At 51.7% G+C, this 17,960-nt stretch overlaps 1 protein-coding gene across 12 annotated transcripts in view; it reads right to left on the bottom strand.

The window, feature by feature from the left end:
- The window catches only part of LOC117221831 (cytosolic carboxypeptidase 1), a 50,104-nt gene that overhangs the window by 858 nt on the left and 31,286 nt on the right, over positions 1-17,960 (bottom strand). For 11 of the 12 annotated variants that reach the window (XM_033473095.2, XM_076523401.1, XM_076523403.1 and 8 more), the window contains 4 exons: positions 4,574-4,826; positions 3,062-3,186; positions 2,776-2,928; positions 439-575 (listed from right to left, as the gene is read on the bottom strand). In XM_033473095.2, coding sequence (XP_033328986.1) covers positions 464-575; positions 2,776-2,928; positions 3,062-3,186; positions 4,574-4,826 — 643 coding nt within the window. In that variant the 3' untranslated portion in view covers positions 439-463. The remainder of the gene's footprint in view (positions 1-438; positions 576-2,775; positions 2,929-3,061; positions 3,187-4,573; positions 4,827-17,960) is intronic. The other variant, XM_076523406.1, reaches the window with a different exon arrangement.

Here is a 17,960-nt window from a genome sequence, read left to right as displayed (position 1 = left end):
CAACCCAATAGAATAAGATCAGAGAGTCTAACGAGCTAACTTTGCATCGTTGGTTTATTGTTTTGTAGAACAGCTGAAAAATCATGCGAAGGTGTCACACAGTAACCAGGTAGATTGCGGATCTTCGCGCAAACTGGAAAATTTTCTCAGCACCGCCTGTAAATATCTTGTTCTTTAGAAATGTAAACTAGTCTACGCTAGTCCGGTCGCTTCGAGTGCTTATCGAGCAGCGTAAAATCCGCAGCCTAGCGAATATTAAACGAACTCGCGCGAGTACATGCCATCGGAATGTTGCCGGGAGGATGTTAAATACGTCATTGGTTGTCGGCGAATGAATTATCCGGGGATACGGGCTCTCGCGTGCGGTTGTTAATTAGCGATTTCGAACGGAATAACAGTTAATCAAGCTTCGCTCGCATATACGTAAATCAGCCTTGCCTTAAATCGTCTACGTATTCGTTTGCTAAAGAATCGCGGCGGTATGAAACAGCGCCGGTCTGTCCTGAATGCATTTCAAAATCTTTTTCGAGTTCTCGGAAATGCATTTCTGCGGACAGCAGGCTTCCTCCGGCGACCTGCGTTCAAGAATCACTCCATTAAACAGACATTAATCATGAATCATTATCTAGAAACTCGATGTTCGCAGAACCCTGCACTAATCGCTAATTGTTTCGACATCGCAGGCATCGTATGTTCACGTTCATGATTGAAACACCCAGAAGAGCGAGTCCTAGTCAAGGTTCCTCTAATGATTTTCCGTATATTTAAGTTGTAATTTAAATATAGTTAGGAACAATTTTTCATTTCTTATTCAAATATCAAATTGCGGAACAAATGATTCCTTCCCGATTTTCCCGTTAAAAGCTATGTAGATTCCGGCACGAATTTTCTGCTGCTTTCGAACGTCCGAATAGCGCCAATCCGCGCAGTAGCGCGAAACGCTCAAACTTGTAAACAAATACCAACCGTCGAAAATTTTTTAGAAAATCTTTATTCACTTGAAATAAAGTCAGCCCGTAATCTGTAAAACTGCGGTATCTATCGCAAATTAATTTTATAAGTAGTTTCCAGTTTTCTCACGCAGATGATTTTTTTCGCACAACTTCCTGCAAATTTGACATTTTTTTTCGCTTTGCCATAGTGGCGCCACCTGTGAGAGATCTAATTTATCCTCTCTGGATAATTTTGGCGAACGGTTCTGGCGTTTTGCCACTACAAAGTTTGGCGCTACCCGAACGTTCGAAAGCAGCAGAAAATTCGTGCCGGAATTTGTATTGCTTCTTATGGAAGAAGCGGCACAAATCATTTGCTGCGATATTCAATATTGGAACATAAAACTGAAAAACGTTGATAACTAATAAATCCGACATCGAATACGCGGAAGGTTATTACGAACGCTTCGTTAGAAGCCACTTCTAGAGTTTTAAATCATAAAAGCGTAGATATTATGCCGATGATGTCACAAAATTAAGGTTTTAACAAGCGTTCCCGCCGCGGCAGCTAATTCGTGCCGCAGTTTGCGTTGTATCTTATGGCGAAATAGGTAAGAAATATCCGTTCACGATGCGTACAACGATTAATAAACTTTCTTTCCATGGTACATTTGCAGAAAATTTTCCCGAACATATCTAAACCCTGTAAACATTCTCTCAGCCCCATGATTACCATATTTTAGCCAAGTTTCCAAAAACAAGTTGCACTCGCGTAGAAAATGTTTTGTGCATCGAAGATATTCCGAGGATGGTGGCAATGCATTGAATTGCGCAATTGATTTTCGGCTACTCGTGTGCAACATTTTCAAGGACATTTTCTCAGCATCCCGATTTCCCGTCCTGTCGACCACGCTACAGTAATGTCTCTCTAATTGACGCTCGGATTGTCCACAAAAATGGACAATTTGGGCAGAGGAGATGCGATTATTCGAGCCTTGCGGTTCGTTTTCATAGTTACGAATTGTCAAGAAATATAAAAACGAGCTGCAAGGCTCGAATAATCATATCTCCTCTTCCCAAATTGTCCATTTTTGTGCACAATCCGAGCGTCAGTAAGGGAGACATTACTGTAAAATAATGTTTCTCTAATTGACGCCCAGATTGACCACAAAACTGGCCAATTTGGGAAGAGAAGATACGATTATTCGAGCCTTGCGGTTTATTTTTATAGTTATAAATTGTCCACAATTATAAAAACGAGCCGCAAGGCTCGAATAATTGTGTCTCCTCTTCCCAAATTGTCCATGTTTGTGCACAATCTGAGGGTCAGTAAGGGAGATACTACTGTAGAATAATGTCTCTCTAATTGACGCCCAGATTGACCAAAAAAATAAACAATTTGGGAAGTGAAGATACGATTATTCGAGCCTTGCGGTTTATTTTTATAGTTATAAATTGTCCACAATTATAAAAACGAGCCGCAAGGCTCGAATAATTGTGTCTCCTCTTCCCAAATTATCCATGTTTGTGCACAATCTGAGGGTCAGTAAGGGAGATACTACTGTACAATAATGTCTCTCTAATTGACGCTCAGATTGACCAAAAAAATAAACAATTTGGGAAGTGAAGATACGATTATTCGAGCCCTGCGGTTTATTTTTATAGTAACGAATTGTCAACGATTATAAAAACGAGCTGCAAAGCTCGAATCATCGTATCTCCTCTTCCCAAATTGTTCATTTTTGTGCGCGATCCGAGCGTCAGTTAGGGAGACATTACTGTATCCCGGGAACCAAAGTACCTGCGGGATCGGCAAAGCTAACAATACAGCTTGTTAACATACTTGTCAATGCCCCAGTCCTGGCCGCATTCGTTCATCATCGAGAGGGCCTGGCAGAAGTCCTGGCCGACCGCTTTCAGATGTCTCGTGTCCAGGTGCAAGCCGGCCAACACGCCTTGATCGCATCCGCAGAAACTGGTCTCCATCGTGTAGCTTCTGAACAGTCGAATGAAACCAAGTGTCAGAGCGGAAGGAAGTTAAATCACTGTCGCGTATAAAGTACGCTTGAACGGGGATGGATGGATGGATCGATCGATCGTTGGAAGGATCCATCCATCGTTGCACAGACCTCGAGACGCCTAACTGCCGCCATATGGCTACCCTGGCGGTGGATTCCTTATTCCTTTCGACCTTGAACGAGCACAGTGGCAATGCGAACGCCGGGGATATCCTTTGCATGAGGTGCGGCAACATCTGAAACGCAGATGCATCAGTGGAAGGCACGCGTGCGCCAATGGGTGTTTACGTGTCCCATGTGTGCACCAAATTTCGACGCTCCAATATTGCGCAAATTTCAACGTGATCGAGATTAACCCTTAGCGCTCTCCGAAGGCTCCGCTACGGAGACATTTGTCATTTGTTCCGTAACTCCGAAGGCTCCGCTGCGGAGCCAAATGTTTTTAGCATACGTTATCGTCGGCGTTAGCAATTGTTATCTGTAGTTGAAACGTGCCAAGTCTGTACCATTACGATTAAACCATTTTTTGACCTTTTCTATGGTTAGCAACATGGAGAAAAATAAATATTACGATGAGAATTTAGAGCCCAGCGATATCGAAGACGTGTTTGATTTTGAAGAGTTAAAAGACATTGTGGAAGACAATGTTGGTTATGATTCTGACGCTTCGAGTAGTAGTAGCGAAATTATACTACCAAAGAAACGAAGAATGAGAATTATCGAAAGTGAAAATTAGATATTCCAGATAGAATACCTTTTGGTGTATTGCCACAGGTCGTTGGACCACAAGTTCCTACAAACATCGAACAGCCGATACAATATTTTAAATTATTTTTCACGGACGAATTGGTGAACGAAATTATAAAGGAAACCAACAATTACGCAGAAAATGTTCTAAACTTGAAAGAAATATCTAGTAACTCTATTTGGCAAAGTGAATAGTGTGACACTTGTCCAAGTAAACCCAGAATGCACATGGGAGATTGTTACCAAAGATATCGCACCATGGTGAATTACAGAATTAAAAATTTATCTTTTACTTACAATAGAAAAATGTATACTTATAAAATAAATAAAATAAAATGCATTCGCAAGGACGTGTAATCTTTTCCGCTCGAAATAAGACTTCCTTTATCTCGGGCGCTCCGCTCCAAAATTGCTGGTAGGCGGTACTCGAGAAACGCGCGGAACGCTAAGGGTTAATATACGACGGTCGATTCGATTGTAATCGTCGGCGCATTTTCGCGAGAAAATACAGTTGCATTCGCTACGGTTAAATTCGTTTGCATTGTTCGGTCCAACCGCGTTGGATCGACGGAATCGGCACAGTCGTATCTCGTTTGCTGAAAATTGCCGGCGTCCTCGCGGCGTGGCTCGCTCGATCGTGAATCGGGCTGGGTAGATCGCGCTAGATCACCGTTCGCGATGCATCAAGCCCGGCGCGACGAGACGGGACGAGACGAGAGGAGACGACGAGAGGAGACGCGAGGAGGCGCGAGGAGACGCGGTGCATGTGCACGGCGATGCATGGTGGATGGCGGTGGGGCGACGCGGCGTAACGCTCGTAACGCCTTACGATCTAAAAATACTACACCTAGCCGCCGATCCTCTTTCGTCCCTTACCAAATACTGCACCGGCTGGTCCGGTTTCGCCCTGTCCGCGGCGCTCCAAGAACCCGACCTTGAGCAACCGAAGAGAAACACGTTCTTCCTCCGTGAATGGCCGTGGTAGTCGACGAAAACGTGGGGAGGTCGCTGCAGCACCCTCGTGCAGTACTCCATCAGTCCTTTCGTGTGGTAGATCACCGGATGGAGCACCCGGTTCGGGTTGCTCCACCGCCTGTTCAGGTCCTCGTTAGTTAATCCGTATCGATTACTGTAATCAAATCGAAAGTGTAACTCGTTACCATGTATTCTCGTCTCGGCGAGAACCAATGGGAGCGGTCATTACGCCGCTCCCCGAGATAGGCACGATTCGCTGGACAGGGAAAAATCGGGGATTTTTTTCGTCGAGAGAAACCGGGCGCGCTCGGCGGCCCTCTTCGATCGTGTTAACCGCGCATCGATCACTCGGCGGGACCGATCCCCGGGTTTATTATCCGTGCTCGCATCGATTTCTATGGTGCAACCGGCGGCGAAAACGGAGCTTCTGGGAACTTCGGCCGAGGTCTTAGAATTCCCGGGCGGTTCCGCGACCGGTCGCCGCGGCGCACGTCGGTGGCGGGACGGAGAAAGGCCTTGTCAGAGATCGTCTTCATTTAAGGATTCAGCCGCGGTTAGAAGGACGTTTCCGGCGGCCGGAAGTCGGTCCGGAGGAAGTGACGCCTCCGCGTCGCGCATAGCTAATGGTGGGGCGACTCGCCGTGGACCCCTGACAACGACGGGGCCTTGCTACCTGTCGTCGTCGTCTTGACATTGTTTCGAGATGTACAAGCCGCCCGACACCACGAATACTAAGCACGGCCCGCGATTTCGCCCGAAATATTCGGAAAATCCCACACGCTAATCGCGTGCTGTCCCGATATAAATTGCTCGCGCGACTCGTTACGATTCGTTCGGTCATCGTTCGGAAGCTCCAAATGGTCGAGGATTACGAATTGATCGGTGCACAGCGGATCGAAACGATCGATCGATCGGCTAGAAACGAAACGAGCCAACGATAAAAATAACTCGCAAACCGGCGCGGCGGCGACGGGAAGACGATGTGTCGCTCGAGATTAGCAATCGGCGCACGCGTTCCCGTGGACAGGAATCGGCGATCGATCCTTCCGATCGGGACATCGGCCACGTAACAGAAACATTAGCAATTTGACGCCTCGTAATCGCTTCCGGCGTTTAAGGTAGTCGAAACGCGCGCGCGGTCGCGCGGCCGCGCGCGCTCGACACGTCCGAGATAGCTGCGTAACGATCGGTATCTCCTTTCGAGGCAGATGTCGGCGAATAATAAGAGCAACGCGAGGGTTTCGCGGTGACGGTGCATCCGCGGACGCATCGCGCTCGGGCGCGATCGCGGCGACGCGTACCAGCGGCGCGCGCGGACGTTCACCGGGCAGCATTCGTAGAAACCGTCGAAAAACAACAGTCATCGGAGATAATAGATTTCGTCCGGCGGCTCCGAGAGGAACGCGGGGCCCGATCGAATCGAAGAAAGAAACCGGTGGAAGAAATCGTCGAGAGCGCTCGCCGCGGCTCGATCCTATTGAAACGGAATGATAGTGGTTGCGCGCACGTTTTGCCCCGCGAACGTCATTACCGGGGGGAACGATGGACACGGAACGCTCGACGATCCGCTAAACACGGTGCCGTTACCTTTATCTCTATTTCGAGAACCGATCGGCGCCTCGTCACGGATCCATTCGAGCCGGTTAAAAAGTTCGCGGAGGGAGGGAGGGGGGAACGAGAAACCGCCGCGACGATGGCAGTCGCGAAAGCGATATTCCCATCGCGCGACAAAGAATATTCGATTTTCAGGCTTTTTACCGTTCCGTCGCGAGCACGTTGGTCCACTTTTTCAGCCGCCGCGATCACGGGACGACGGCGTTTAGCCCAACCGGACATTCCCCCAGGTCCCCCTAGGAACTCGCGTTCCCATCGCTCTCCTGGAATATCTGTACCTCGCGTTCGCACGACTTCCGAGAAACGTTAACCTTTTTGCAGTCCTGCGAGCCCTATTTAGATAAACTGGAATCGCGGAAGCTCTCCGAGCGAACGGAAGCCGTGTTGGACGAATAAATAGAAAACGATACGATTCCTGGTTCGATCGCAAAAGCAGGCAACCCTCGATGACGGTGATGGTGGCGATGGTAGTGGTAGCCGCTCGCTCGCGACAATGAGACGACTGCACGACGAATTTCTCGGCTGTTTTATTAGCCAGCCGTTGTAATGGGCAACATCAGTCTGTTCGTGCTAGCAGCCGATGTCAATGACTTGAACGGAGGAGCCTTGACCGCGAACTTCTCTCACCTCTTGAGAGATCTTGTACAAATTACACTTAACCGAGCGCTCGTCCCGGGACGGCTCGGCACCGTGAGATTTTCAAAGGTACCGCCGGCGCTCCTTGCGCCGGGGCTCGTAAAAATCCAGTGAATTGCTCGGTCTGCCCGTTGCGTTGCGATTAATGAGCGACGATCGAGCGATTTATCGTCATAATTCGATCGGCCGTAAATCAACGCGCGGAACCTCGCCGCCCCGCGCGCCCCGGCTTTGTTGTCATTCCCGGGGCTGCCCCCGGCGAGCTTCCGAGCTCGCGTTCTCTCGAATCGGCTCCCGACGGACATTGCGATCGCTCGCGATGCTATTGAAACGCGTTCGCAAAAATCGCCTCGCGTGTCGGAACGGTTCGCACGCGTTCCGCGGCCCGTCGTTTAGCCGCGGGCGACGCGAGGCAAATGTTTGCAGCTAATATTTCCTCGGCCGGGACGATTCGCGCGCGCGCGAGCGCGCGTCGACGTCGGCGTTATTTGCGAGCTAACGGGCCCGTCCGAGGACAAATCCCCCGATCTCGAAACAGCCGTCTTCTCGGTCCCGTTACGCATAATTTTCGCCCGGGCCCCGGCTAATGGCGTCCCGTGGACTCGTTCGTCCGCGAGAAAACGCGCCGGCCACGACGCTTCTCGGAACGGGCGCGGAAAAATCCGCGGATCGTTCTTCGCGACCGTAAACCGGGGGCCCCCTTGGGTTGGATCCGGGCCTCCGGGCCCCTGGGAACGCTCGATCCCCGCTCGCTGCTCGTCTTCCACGTATCGAGCTTGTCTTCCGTGAACCTCTGCTTCGACTCTCTCGGTCCTATCTTTTGTTTCATCTGTTCTCGCCTCGCGGCATTTTCTCCGAGGTTATCCGCGGGTTCGATCGCGTGGAACCCGCGGGGCCCGCTCCGGTGAACCCTTTCCTCCGCCTTCTCCCCTTCCTCCGAAGCCTCCCGGTACACCCGGCGGCACCCGGATCCGACAAGAAATCCATTTCCTGCGCCACTGAAATACGAGCGTGACCGAAGCCTCCGCTCGATCGGTGCACGCCGTGGAATGGCGATCCATCTCATCGCGAGCGATTTTTCATCCCGGCTTCCAGAATGCTTCTGCAACGTGGCGAGAGGAAGAGGGAGGGGAAACGAGAGAAATAGAGGAATGGTTCGTTTATACGGGCTCCCGCTCGCCCGTCCATTTTTCTTATTCCAGGCCATTTTCATATCTCGTTTCCGCTCTCGCCTTCCTCCCTTCTTCCAACACTTTTCCTTTCTCGCACTTCGCCTCGGTTCTTTTCACTTTTTCGCCCCACTCGACGGACCCTACACTCGTTGCCCTTCTGTTATCCCATCTTCCGCACGCACTCCTCGTCTTCGTCTTCTTACACGGTTTACATTCCCCGCGCCGCCGTTCTGTTTTCTTTTGCTCCTGACGCGCACGCCTCTCTGCACGCATCGGCCTCGCGTATATTAGCAAAATATTAGGTTGCGGAATAAGATCGTAGCGGTTTTATATTTTCTTTTATTTTACAACGATTTTTTGCTGTTCGACAAAGTGTATAATATTCATTCGATAGAGCTCTACAAAACTGTGCTAATCGTCTTTTGGAGCAATTTAATTTTTTATTACTTTCGAGGCTTAGGAATGGAATATCCAGGAGGTAAAAAGCAACATTTTCGACACCCTCTCTTCTTCGCTTTTCATCGAGGCGAAAAAGCTGCCGAAGCAGCCCGGGACATTTGCAACGTATACGGAGAAGGTGTTATAGGCGAGTCTACAGCACGGAAATGGTTTGCGAAGTTCAAAAATGGCGATTTTGACGTCGACGACACGCCACGCAGCGGAAGACTTTCTGAATTCGACGAAGAGCGTCTCGAAGCACTTTTGAAGGAGGACGGTCGCCGAACGAGTCGTGAATTGGCCGAAAGAATGAATTGCGATCATAAAACGATTCTCAATCATCCTCATTCAATGGGATTCGCCGAAAAATTGGGAGCTTGGGTGCCTCACGAGCTTAACGAAAACAACAAAGAAAATCGCCTCCAAATTGCTTGATAAAAACGCTACGAACTTATTCCCCAACCCAATAGAATAAGATCAGAAAGTCTAACGAGCAAACTTTGCATCGTTGTTTTATTGTTTTGTAGAACAGCTGAAAAATCATGCGAAGGTGTCACACAGTAACCAGGTAGATCGCGGATCTTCGCGCAAACTGGAAAATTTTCTCAGCACCGCCTGTAAATATCTTGTTCTTTAGAAATGTAAACTAGTCTACGCTGGTCCGGTCGCTACGAGTGCTTATCGAGCAGCGTAAACAAGAAAATAGTAGAATAATAAAAAAAAAAATAATAAAATCTTTGTTAAAAACGCTACGAACTTATTCCCCAGCCCAATAATTCGAGCTCCTCGTGTTCGTGTTTTGCGGAAATTCTGAGGAAACATAAACATCCCGCGGATCGCGCGTACCAAAAATAAAGTCCTCCTCGTCCGAATTTCCGTTCTGCCCGAGTAACTCCCGAGACGTCCGGGAGCCGCGAGGATCGCGCGAATAGAATTGCGCGATCTAAACGCGATCGTTCTTTTTTGCGGAATCGGTGGGTATGTCGTAACATTCGTTGACGTGGGCGACCACGCATTCCCGATCCCTCGGACAAGAAAGAAACGGGGCGCGGGATAAATTTCTCGAGATTGCCGCGGAAGGAACGGCCAGGCCTGGCTTTTCTTCGAAAAGGCTAACGACGCGATTAGAGCGGCGCGGCCGCCGCTGGAATCCCGCGAGCGACACGCGAGCCCTGAATTTGTCGCGACACATACCACTTTTAAACGTGCAAATTACCTGGATGCACCGTCCCGTACCTGTTATCTCGTGCGTGTCCTCTCGCGCGTATCGGAAGCCGCGTTATTCGCGCAACGCCCGAACACCATATATCGTCGTCATCGTGCCCCGCGGGCAACAGAACCACAAAGAGCCTATCTTTACGGGGAGTTCGCCTAACGCCTGACGTTCCATTAGATCGCGAGGAAAGCATTAACAAAGGACCCGATAAAATTGAGCCCCGGCGAAAGGAAGCAATCGAGCGATCGCCGATCTCGACGCATTCTCATCCGCGAACGAAATGATCCACGGACGACGATTGTCAGCCAGCGATGATTGCGGAATAGTCCGAGCGATGTGTGTTCGTTCGTGACGGGTCTGCGGATTTTATGCGTTTGCGGCTAGAACGACCAAATCGGAAACACACACACGCAATTGTGAAGACATCGGATGAATTTGAGAGTATTTTTATGTCATGTGCAACTTTTTATAATTGGTAGAAGAGACAATTTTTATTTTGGCATAAAAATCTGTAGTCTATTCATAATTTTGTTGCAATTGAGGTCCAATAGCGTGGTATTATATTATTGATCTATTAATTGATATCCAAAATACAGTAATGTCTCCCTAATTGACGCTCAGATTGTGCAGAAAAATGGACAATTTCGGAAGAGGGAATACGATTATTCGAGCTTTGCAGCTCGTTTTTATATAGTTTATATATAGTAATATATATATAGTAAATATGTAGTATATATATATATATAAACTATAAAATATACATATAAATATAAATATATATAATATATATAAAATATAAACATATATATATCTCGTAGCATCAAGGCTGGAACAATCGTATCTCATCTTCCAAAGTTGTCCATTTAAATCCGCTTGCGAATGTAAATGATTCAAGAGCTATTCAAGATCGAGCCTTTTCATCGAGCTCCTCGCCCGAATAAAGGATATTGTTGTATCGTATACAACACGGTATATCTTCACGGTATCGGTTGCAGAAGAACGTTGACCTCTGCAAATACTTGACGCAAAGAATCTGGTAAAATCGAGACACGCGGCCAGGTATTGGAAAGGTTCCGAAAATAACTGTTCCGAAGTGTTATAAATCGATTCCTGTCTGAAACAGTTACGAGGAATCGAGAGAACCTTGTAACAGTTATTTTTCGGTTCTGACTTACGGTTACGAATTTCGGTTACAGAGTTCTTCGGTTAGATTTTACGTAATAAATGCCTTGCATTTCCTTCGGGTATTCGCAGCACGAATGTTTTTATAATCATTTTCAGCGCTTGCGAGACGTGGCTACGGCTTCGGGACGGTTATGTTTATTACACCGAATCGATACCCCGAGCCGAGAAGTAACATTTACAGAAGCGATATTATAAATAGACTGCGAATTTATGTATTTACGAGTACAGCAAATTCTCCCTAGTTGACCCTCAGCTTGTACACAAATATGAACAATTTTGGAAAAGGAGATAGTTACCGATTGTCGAGAACTATGAAAACAAGCCGCAGGGCTTGAATAATCGTGCTTCGTCTTCCCAAATTGCCCATTTTCGTTTCCAAGCCGAGAGTCAATTAGAGAGACTTTTAGCGAGACTTTGAATTAGAGAAAGTTTTCATGCAAAACGGTAAAGACGTTTGAAGAATTTACGGGCACTGTTACGTTCCTATCGATCTAATTCAAATCATTAACGAGAGAAATGATTGCGTGTGTAACTGCGGTATCGTAAAATTCACGCGGACAGTTTTCATTTTGCATCGTCTGTACGTGACCGCGTGAAGAACCTCGAAAGCGACGCCACAACCGTTTCCAACCCCTGTACGCGGCCGTCGGAACGCTCGAAGAAGCGAGCGTATCGCAGCGGGAGCAATAACGACGGAGGTGATAATTTCAGGCTGGACACCCTGTATATTTTGAAAGAAGCTTACGTGTCCGGTACCAGGAGCCTCCTGGCAGGAGGAGAACTCGCTTATGGGAGAAGCGCGCGGAGAAGGGCCGAGTGACGTTCGTTCCGCTCCGTGGCCGGCGAAGGGCTGACCGCGCGCATTAGAATACTCGTGACCGGACCCCGATTTACATTCCTCCGCGAAACGCCAAGGCCTGTCGAGGGGGGCCGTTCTTCTTCCGCGGAGGCCGGGGGAGGGAGGGGCGGCCGGCCGGATTCATTCGCCACGCCGCGCCGCGTCCGTCGAGGCGAGCCTGGGCCCTTTTGCGGCCCCGCGTCCCGGCCGAACCAGCGTTTCTTCGAACGGAAAGCAGCCCTTCCGCGCCCGCCCCCGCGCTCTGGGCCCTCGAAGGGCACAGCCGGCGCGGCGGCGAGGGCGAGCGAGGAATGCCGGGGGGGCGGGGGGGTGGCGGAGCCCGGGGCCCGAGGCCCGGGGCTTTTTACTATGGCGCGATTGGTCGCGGCGAGCCGCGGGCCATCGTAAAATCCGCGTTTCGCAGCACGCCGCCGCGGGAACGCGCGTCCGTACGACCGGAACGACGGATTCCGCGGGATTAATAAAACAGGGGCCCGCGAATCGATCCTCGATACACCCGGCGATCCTCCCCGGCCCCTCCCTGTCGCTCCGCCGAGAAGAAATCGCCCGCGCGTTTCGCTAATGAGACGAAATCCTGCGAGACCGATCGGCCTTGGTCCGCACCTGGACGGCTGTCATTACCGATAAATTGCAGCAGTTGGTTGGGCCTAATGGCGGAACTTCTTTCGTCCCGTGGTCTCGCTGTTAACTGTTTTGCCTATTACGTCCAGCCTCGTTAATCTTCGCGGAGGTATCGAGCACGGTAGACAAAAAAAAAAGAAAAAGAAAAAGGAAGAGGATAACGGTGAGTCCGGACGATCGAAAATATTGGATCCGCAAGGACGATCGACCAGGAAATTGGCGGCGGTCGAGCGATCACGTCATTCGCCGCGCCGAAATCGGATTCACGCCGAGCGTGACCGGGACCGTGGTGTAATTGCGATCTCCAGCCGTCAACTTCAACGGCGAGCCTACCGTCGTGCGGGTTCTGGATTTTCTGCTCGAAAACTCGTCGGACGTTGCAAAGACTCCTCGTGTAGGAAACGGCCGAACACGGATCGCATAATTCGAGCACGCGCGTCGCAATAAAATCGGCGACGGGCTCGAAATGAATTTAGCCTTGTAACTCTTATAAAGCGATTATTAAAGCGCGTTAGTTGCTTATAATGCTCCGTGGGTTCCAGCGTCGTAGCGGCTCTCCTACGCCCTCGGTAATGAACTTTACGAGATAATAGCCGGCGTCGTCGAGAAAATGTTGCCGGCTAGTGGCGAGCTCTATTTCGCGAACGTTCGGTTTTGAACACGCCGTGGAGGCTTCGCCGGCGAGGAGCGCCGCGCGGTATGCAAATTTCCGGCGGCCGCAGGTTTTTGAAAACGCCGAGGCGCGGTGTCGCCTTGCAAGCCGCGGGGACGCAGATTTCATTTGAGATTTCCGTGGCGAGTGTCCCGCCGCGAGCCGGAGGAATAGATTTCGCGGCTATCCGATCCGAGATTTAATTTAGAGGCTCGACCGTGCCGGGCCGTGCGTGCGGCCCAATGGGCCCGCCGTTCCCTGGAACCCTTTCTAGGCTGCCTCGGTGCGATACCGGGAACCTATACGGCACAATACGGGCCAATCAGAGAGGAAGAAGCGGAATTAGGTCTCGAAACGGAACCGGAGAAAAAAGAGCGTACTCGGCTCGGCACCGAAGAACTGCTAACGAACCGAATCTTCGGCGGACCGACTGCAACAAAGATGGAGCTAATTGATAGCTCCGCGATACCTGGAATGTTCCATAGACGCGCGTGACTCGGGTTATGCTCTTTCGTTCGAGAGATCGTTACAGTTCCGTCGCGTCATTCGACTACGCCGGTACCCGGTACAAGCGGAAAAATCTCTCGGCCGCGATTTCCGGTCGTCGTGAAACGTTGGGAAAGCTCCGCCGTAACCGGCGGATCCCTCTAATAATATAAATCACGGCGGCCATGGTCCACGAATATAAATGAGTAGCGTGTAATGAGCGGGGAATGCTAATTCAATCGTTTCTCACCGGGCGACGGTGGAAACTTTATGATTTCCAGCGAATGGTTAATTGTTCGCCGCGGTTGAAATCCGGCGAGACGACGCGACGCGCCGCACCGCGCCGCACCGCGCCGCGCCGCGCCGTGCAAGATGGTTAACTGCCTTCGAATCCGCCAAAACGAATCGTCGCCGGCTAGAGAGGATGCTCGGGCTGCCATAAATCTGCCCGCAAAGCAGCTCCTCTCTCAATTATATATTAAAACGACGAGCCGAGAGAGACGGATGGATAGCGAGAGAAAGAGGCGGAGAGAGGGAGAGAGGCGAGAGAGAGAGAGAGAGAGGAGAGAAGCCGACCTGTAACCGCAACCAGAACGTCGGAGGTTCACGGTTTCAGGTTCTAGGTCACTCCGTTGCCCGGGCCCGGCCGGCCGGGGCACGTAACAGCGGCAAGAACCAGGGGCCCGGAGTAAAACGGTGGGCAGCACAAGGTGCATTTAATGGTCGTACGCGGGCCACGGCTGTTATTACCATCCATTTCTGCATTCTATCGGCGATCACTGGTATTGCGGCGCCGACGCTCTGCCTCCGTGCTTTTCATCGGCCGGCAAAACACGCGCCTGCCTTCTGGCCTCTTTCATTCGCGCCGTTCCCCGAACGAGGCACCCCCCCTCCCCCCGTTTTTAGTCTCCGTTCACGGTCCGACCGAGGACCGAATCGCGTTCGTTTCATTACATAACGCCGCGTTCCCGAACGACGAATCGCGCCGCGAGATACGATCGATTCGCGAGAGTATCGCCGGAGCGTGCAGCGTTTCGCCCAATTCTTACCCGCCCGACTACGCGCGCGATATCTCCGACCACCAAAGGCGACGCAACAATGATTTAGAGGCGGCGGCAGGATTACGTGCCCTCCCCCCTCGCTCGCCCACCCCCTCTTCGCGTCGAGTCTCGCTGTTTCGCTGTTTCCCGCGGCATACTGTAATCGCATTAAATCCAGCGGACAGAAGGGCCGTCTAAATATATGCGCGCGGGACAGCATAACAAGGCGTGGGCACGTAATCGATGAACCACGGCGCCGCGGCGGTTGCGCCTCCGCAACGGAGCGTTCGCGACTCTGCAGAAGGTCCAGCGGGAAGGTCCGTGGGCAAGCGAGAAAAGAAACTTTCTCGTGATAAGCGAATTTCCTTCGTCGCCGGTTCCAGCCGGTGAGACTGTCGTGCCGCGGGAGTGACGATGCGGAGACCGGAGAAGCGCGCAAGCCAGCCCCTATCGAAGACAAAGTAACTCGTCATCGGGCGAACCCATTCCACGGTATCTTGTCGGACAAGAAAGCCCGTGTCGTTCGAATCGCGGGTCCCGAGCAGCTGGAAGGTGTGCAAGGCCACTCTTCGAATTTCTGTTCAGTATAATCGGGCCCTCGATCGTGTCTCCCTCGCGGCCCGTAAATCCCGTCGCCTGACGAAAGAGAAGAACCCGGGGGACTGACTGTAATTCTTGTCACGAGGCGGGATCGCCGACAGGTACGTCGATAGAGAGGGAGGCGGCGAGGGTTGAACCTAACTCCGTGGACGTTTTACCAGCGGATATATCGATGGATATCGGCGTGCCGGGCGAGCAGCGGAGGGAGGGCAGCGGGGGGAGCCGCGCGATGGCAAGGATGACGAGGATCACTGTCCTAGAAGCATCAAAATGGAAGAGTGGACGGCGTCGAAGCCTCCGGGGCCGGTATGGCTCCGGCGATCGTCTCGGACGTCGAGGCTATTCGCGGGCTAAAACCGAGCCCGTTCGCCGTTCTTCGTTCTCCGGAGAGTCAACGATCAAGCGGACACGAGCGAGAGAGACGAGGCGAGGCTGGATGGAAAAGGGACAGGCCAGGCTAACGCGGAGAAGAACAGAGGACTCCGGGGAGTAGGGAGAAAGATAGAAAGAACGAGGGCCTTACATAGCGATTGCTGGCAGGGCCTGAAATAGACCTCGAGAATCCTCCTGTAGCATCCTCTCGCTCCTCTCTTGCTTCGCCTCCTCCGCCGAGCACCTCCTTCTTATCCTCCACCTCCTCCTCCTCCTCTTCTACTACTTCTTCTTCTTCTTCTTCTTCTTCTTCTGGCTCTTCGTCGAGCAGTTGCCTGCAGCTCGAGCACGGCGTTTCTCTTGCTTTTGTTTTCGCAAAAAAGGACCAAGCCTCTCTTGACTCTCGGCTGGGAGAAGTTGTTTCTAGCATCTCGTTCGTGCGAGCAGGACCGAGGGAAATGGCGGAACGAGGACGATAGAGAGAGAGAGAGAGAGAGAGAGAGAAACCGAGACGAGAACGAGAGCGAGGAGAAGAGAGAGAGAGAGAGAGGGAGAGAAAGATAGAAGGGCTAGGTGGTGGAGGATCGCTTGTTTATCCAGGATCGAGCTTCTGCTTTCGTTTCGTCCGCCGATATATGGCCACGAACAGACCCCCGTAGGCATCTCCGGACCTAAGTGCACTCGACGAGAGCTCACGGACCGCATTCCCGTGGGAATGCATGCGTCGCTGGGAATCCGACCTGCTAAACTGACCTGCGCCAACGTACCAGCAAAACGTGACCCACGCAACGAACCACGGGCACTCTCCGTGCAAGCCTAGGCCACGTCCAGCTTCCTTTTTGCTCCTGGTTCGCTCCGAGCCCGATAAGAGCGCGTCGTGTTTGTTAACGAACCGATTCCGAGTCGTAGTAAATTCGTAGAGGTCGAGACGCAGCCCGTCCGCGATTCGAGGAACCCCGTGAAAAATAATGGGACTCCGGAACGGAGCGCGCGCGCGCTGGCTTGACCCCGGGGGTCACCGCGTCCTCCTCCGAGCTCCATCTCGGTAAAAATTGCGCGGAGCCTAAAGATAGAACCGATCGACGAAGGTGGATGATAAGCGCGAAGCCCACGTGCGAGATTCTCTCACGAGAGTCTATTTACGATCGACGGGGCGTCGGTGTCCCATGATGAAGCACGCGGCTCCCGTAATTCCGCGGAGAGCCGGCGCGAACCTGTCCCGCCGAGTTATCGTGCCCCTAAATCGACCGACGCCAGACCCGCCGCGCGTCCACGCCGTGAAAATGCCGAGTCTCGGGCTACGAGCGCGCCGGTACAGAGGGAGGGGACCGTTGCTGGAGTTACGGCGAGACCTCGTTCCGGCTGCTGGCGCAGCAATAACGTCTATGATCCAGCGACGTTACAGGATATATCGGCGTGACGCGAACGGACAACGAAGAGGTTCTCTTCGGTACCGGTTGCCATCGTAACCGAGACGACCCGGTGGACCCGGAGTGAGAAAGAAAAAGAGAAGGACAGAGAGAAAGAGACAGAGAGAGCGATAGATAGAGAGAGAGAGAGAGAGAGAGAGAGTGATAGAGAGAGGAGAGAGAGTGATAGAGAGAGGAGAGAGAGGAGAGAGTGATAGATAGATAGTGAGAGAGAGAGAGAGAGAGGAGAGAGAGGAGAGAGTGATAGAGAGAGAGAGAGAGAGGAGAGAGAGGAGAGAGTGATAGATAGATAGAGAGAGAGAGAGAGAGAGAGAGGAGAGAGATGGGTCTGAGAAGAGAATCGACCGCGGGAAGACGTACTCCAGGAGCGGGTGATCCCTCGAGCAAGAAGACGCGAGCGGTCAGAAATGAAGCCTACCTTGAGCCACGGGGCCTTTTTGCGGCCTGCCGATACGGTCCCGCGCGAACGGACCCACAGCCGACGAGCTCCGCCGAGGAATCTCATCGGAGGGAGCCGGCGGTGGGCGGCTTCGGTGCATTAACGTGCTAATACCGACAGGGTTCGCGCTCGTTCCCGCGGATGAAAATCGTTCGTTACCGAGGGGAAGATACCTGGGAGCCTTCTCGGTATCGTAATGGCGGTCTACTCGGTCGAGATTGGGGTAATTAACGCCGCGGACCCTGAACCGACAGCTCCCCTCGCTTCGTCCCCCTTCCCAGGCGGTTCGAACGCGTAGCCGCGCATTAAACGCGGGAAAAATCCGCTCCGCTTCGCTCCTCTCGCTCGCTCGCTCGCTCGCTCGTCAGCTCGTCCGTTCGCTCGGATGCGTTTAAACGATTGCAAAACGATTATACGTTTTTCTCTCGGACGCCGAAGATACCGCCTCCGTTAATGGAGGGCAGATAGAGGGCAGCGGGGGAAAAAAACTGAGCAACGGGGTAAGATCGGGGAATAAGAATAGACGGC

The sequence above is a fragment of the Megalopta genalis genome, chromosome 7, assembly GCF_051020955.1.
Source record: "Megalopta genalis isolate 19385.01 chromosome 7, iyMegGena1_principal, whole genome shotgun sequence".
Classification (NCBI taxonomy): domain Eukaryota; kingdom Metazoa; phylum Arthropoda; class Insecta; order Hymenoptera; family Halictidae; genus Megalopta; species Megalopta genalis.
Note: the sequence above shows the minus strand (reverse complement) of the source record. Positions and strands in the feature narration are given on the sequence as shown.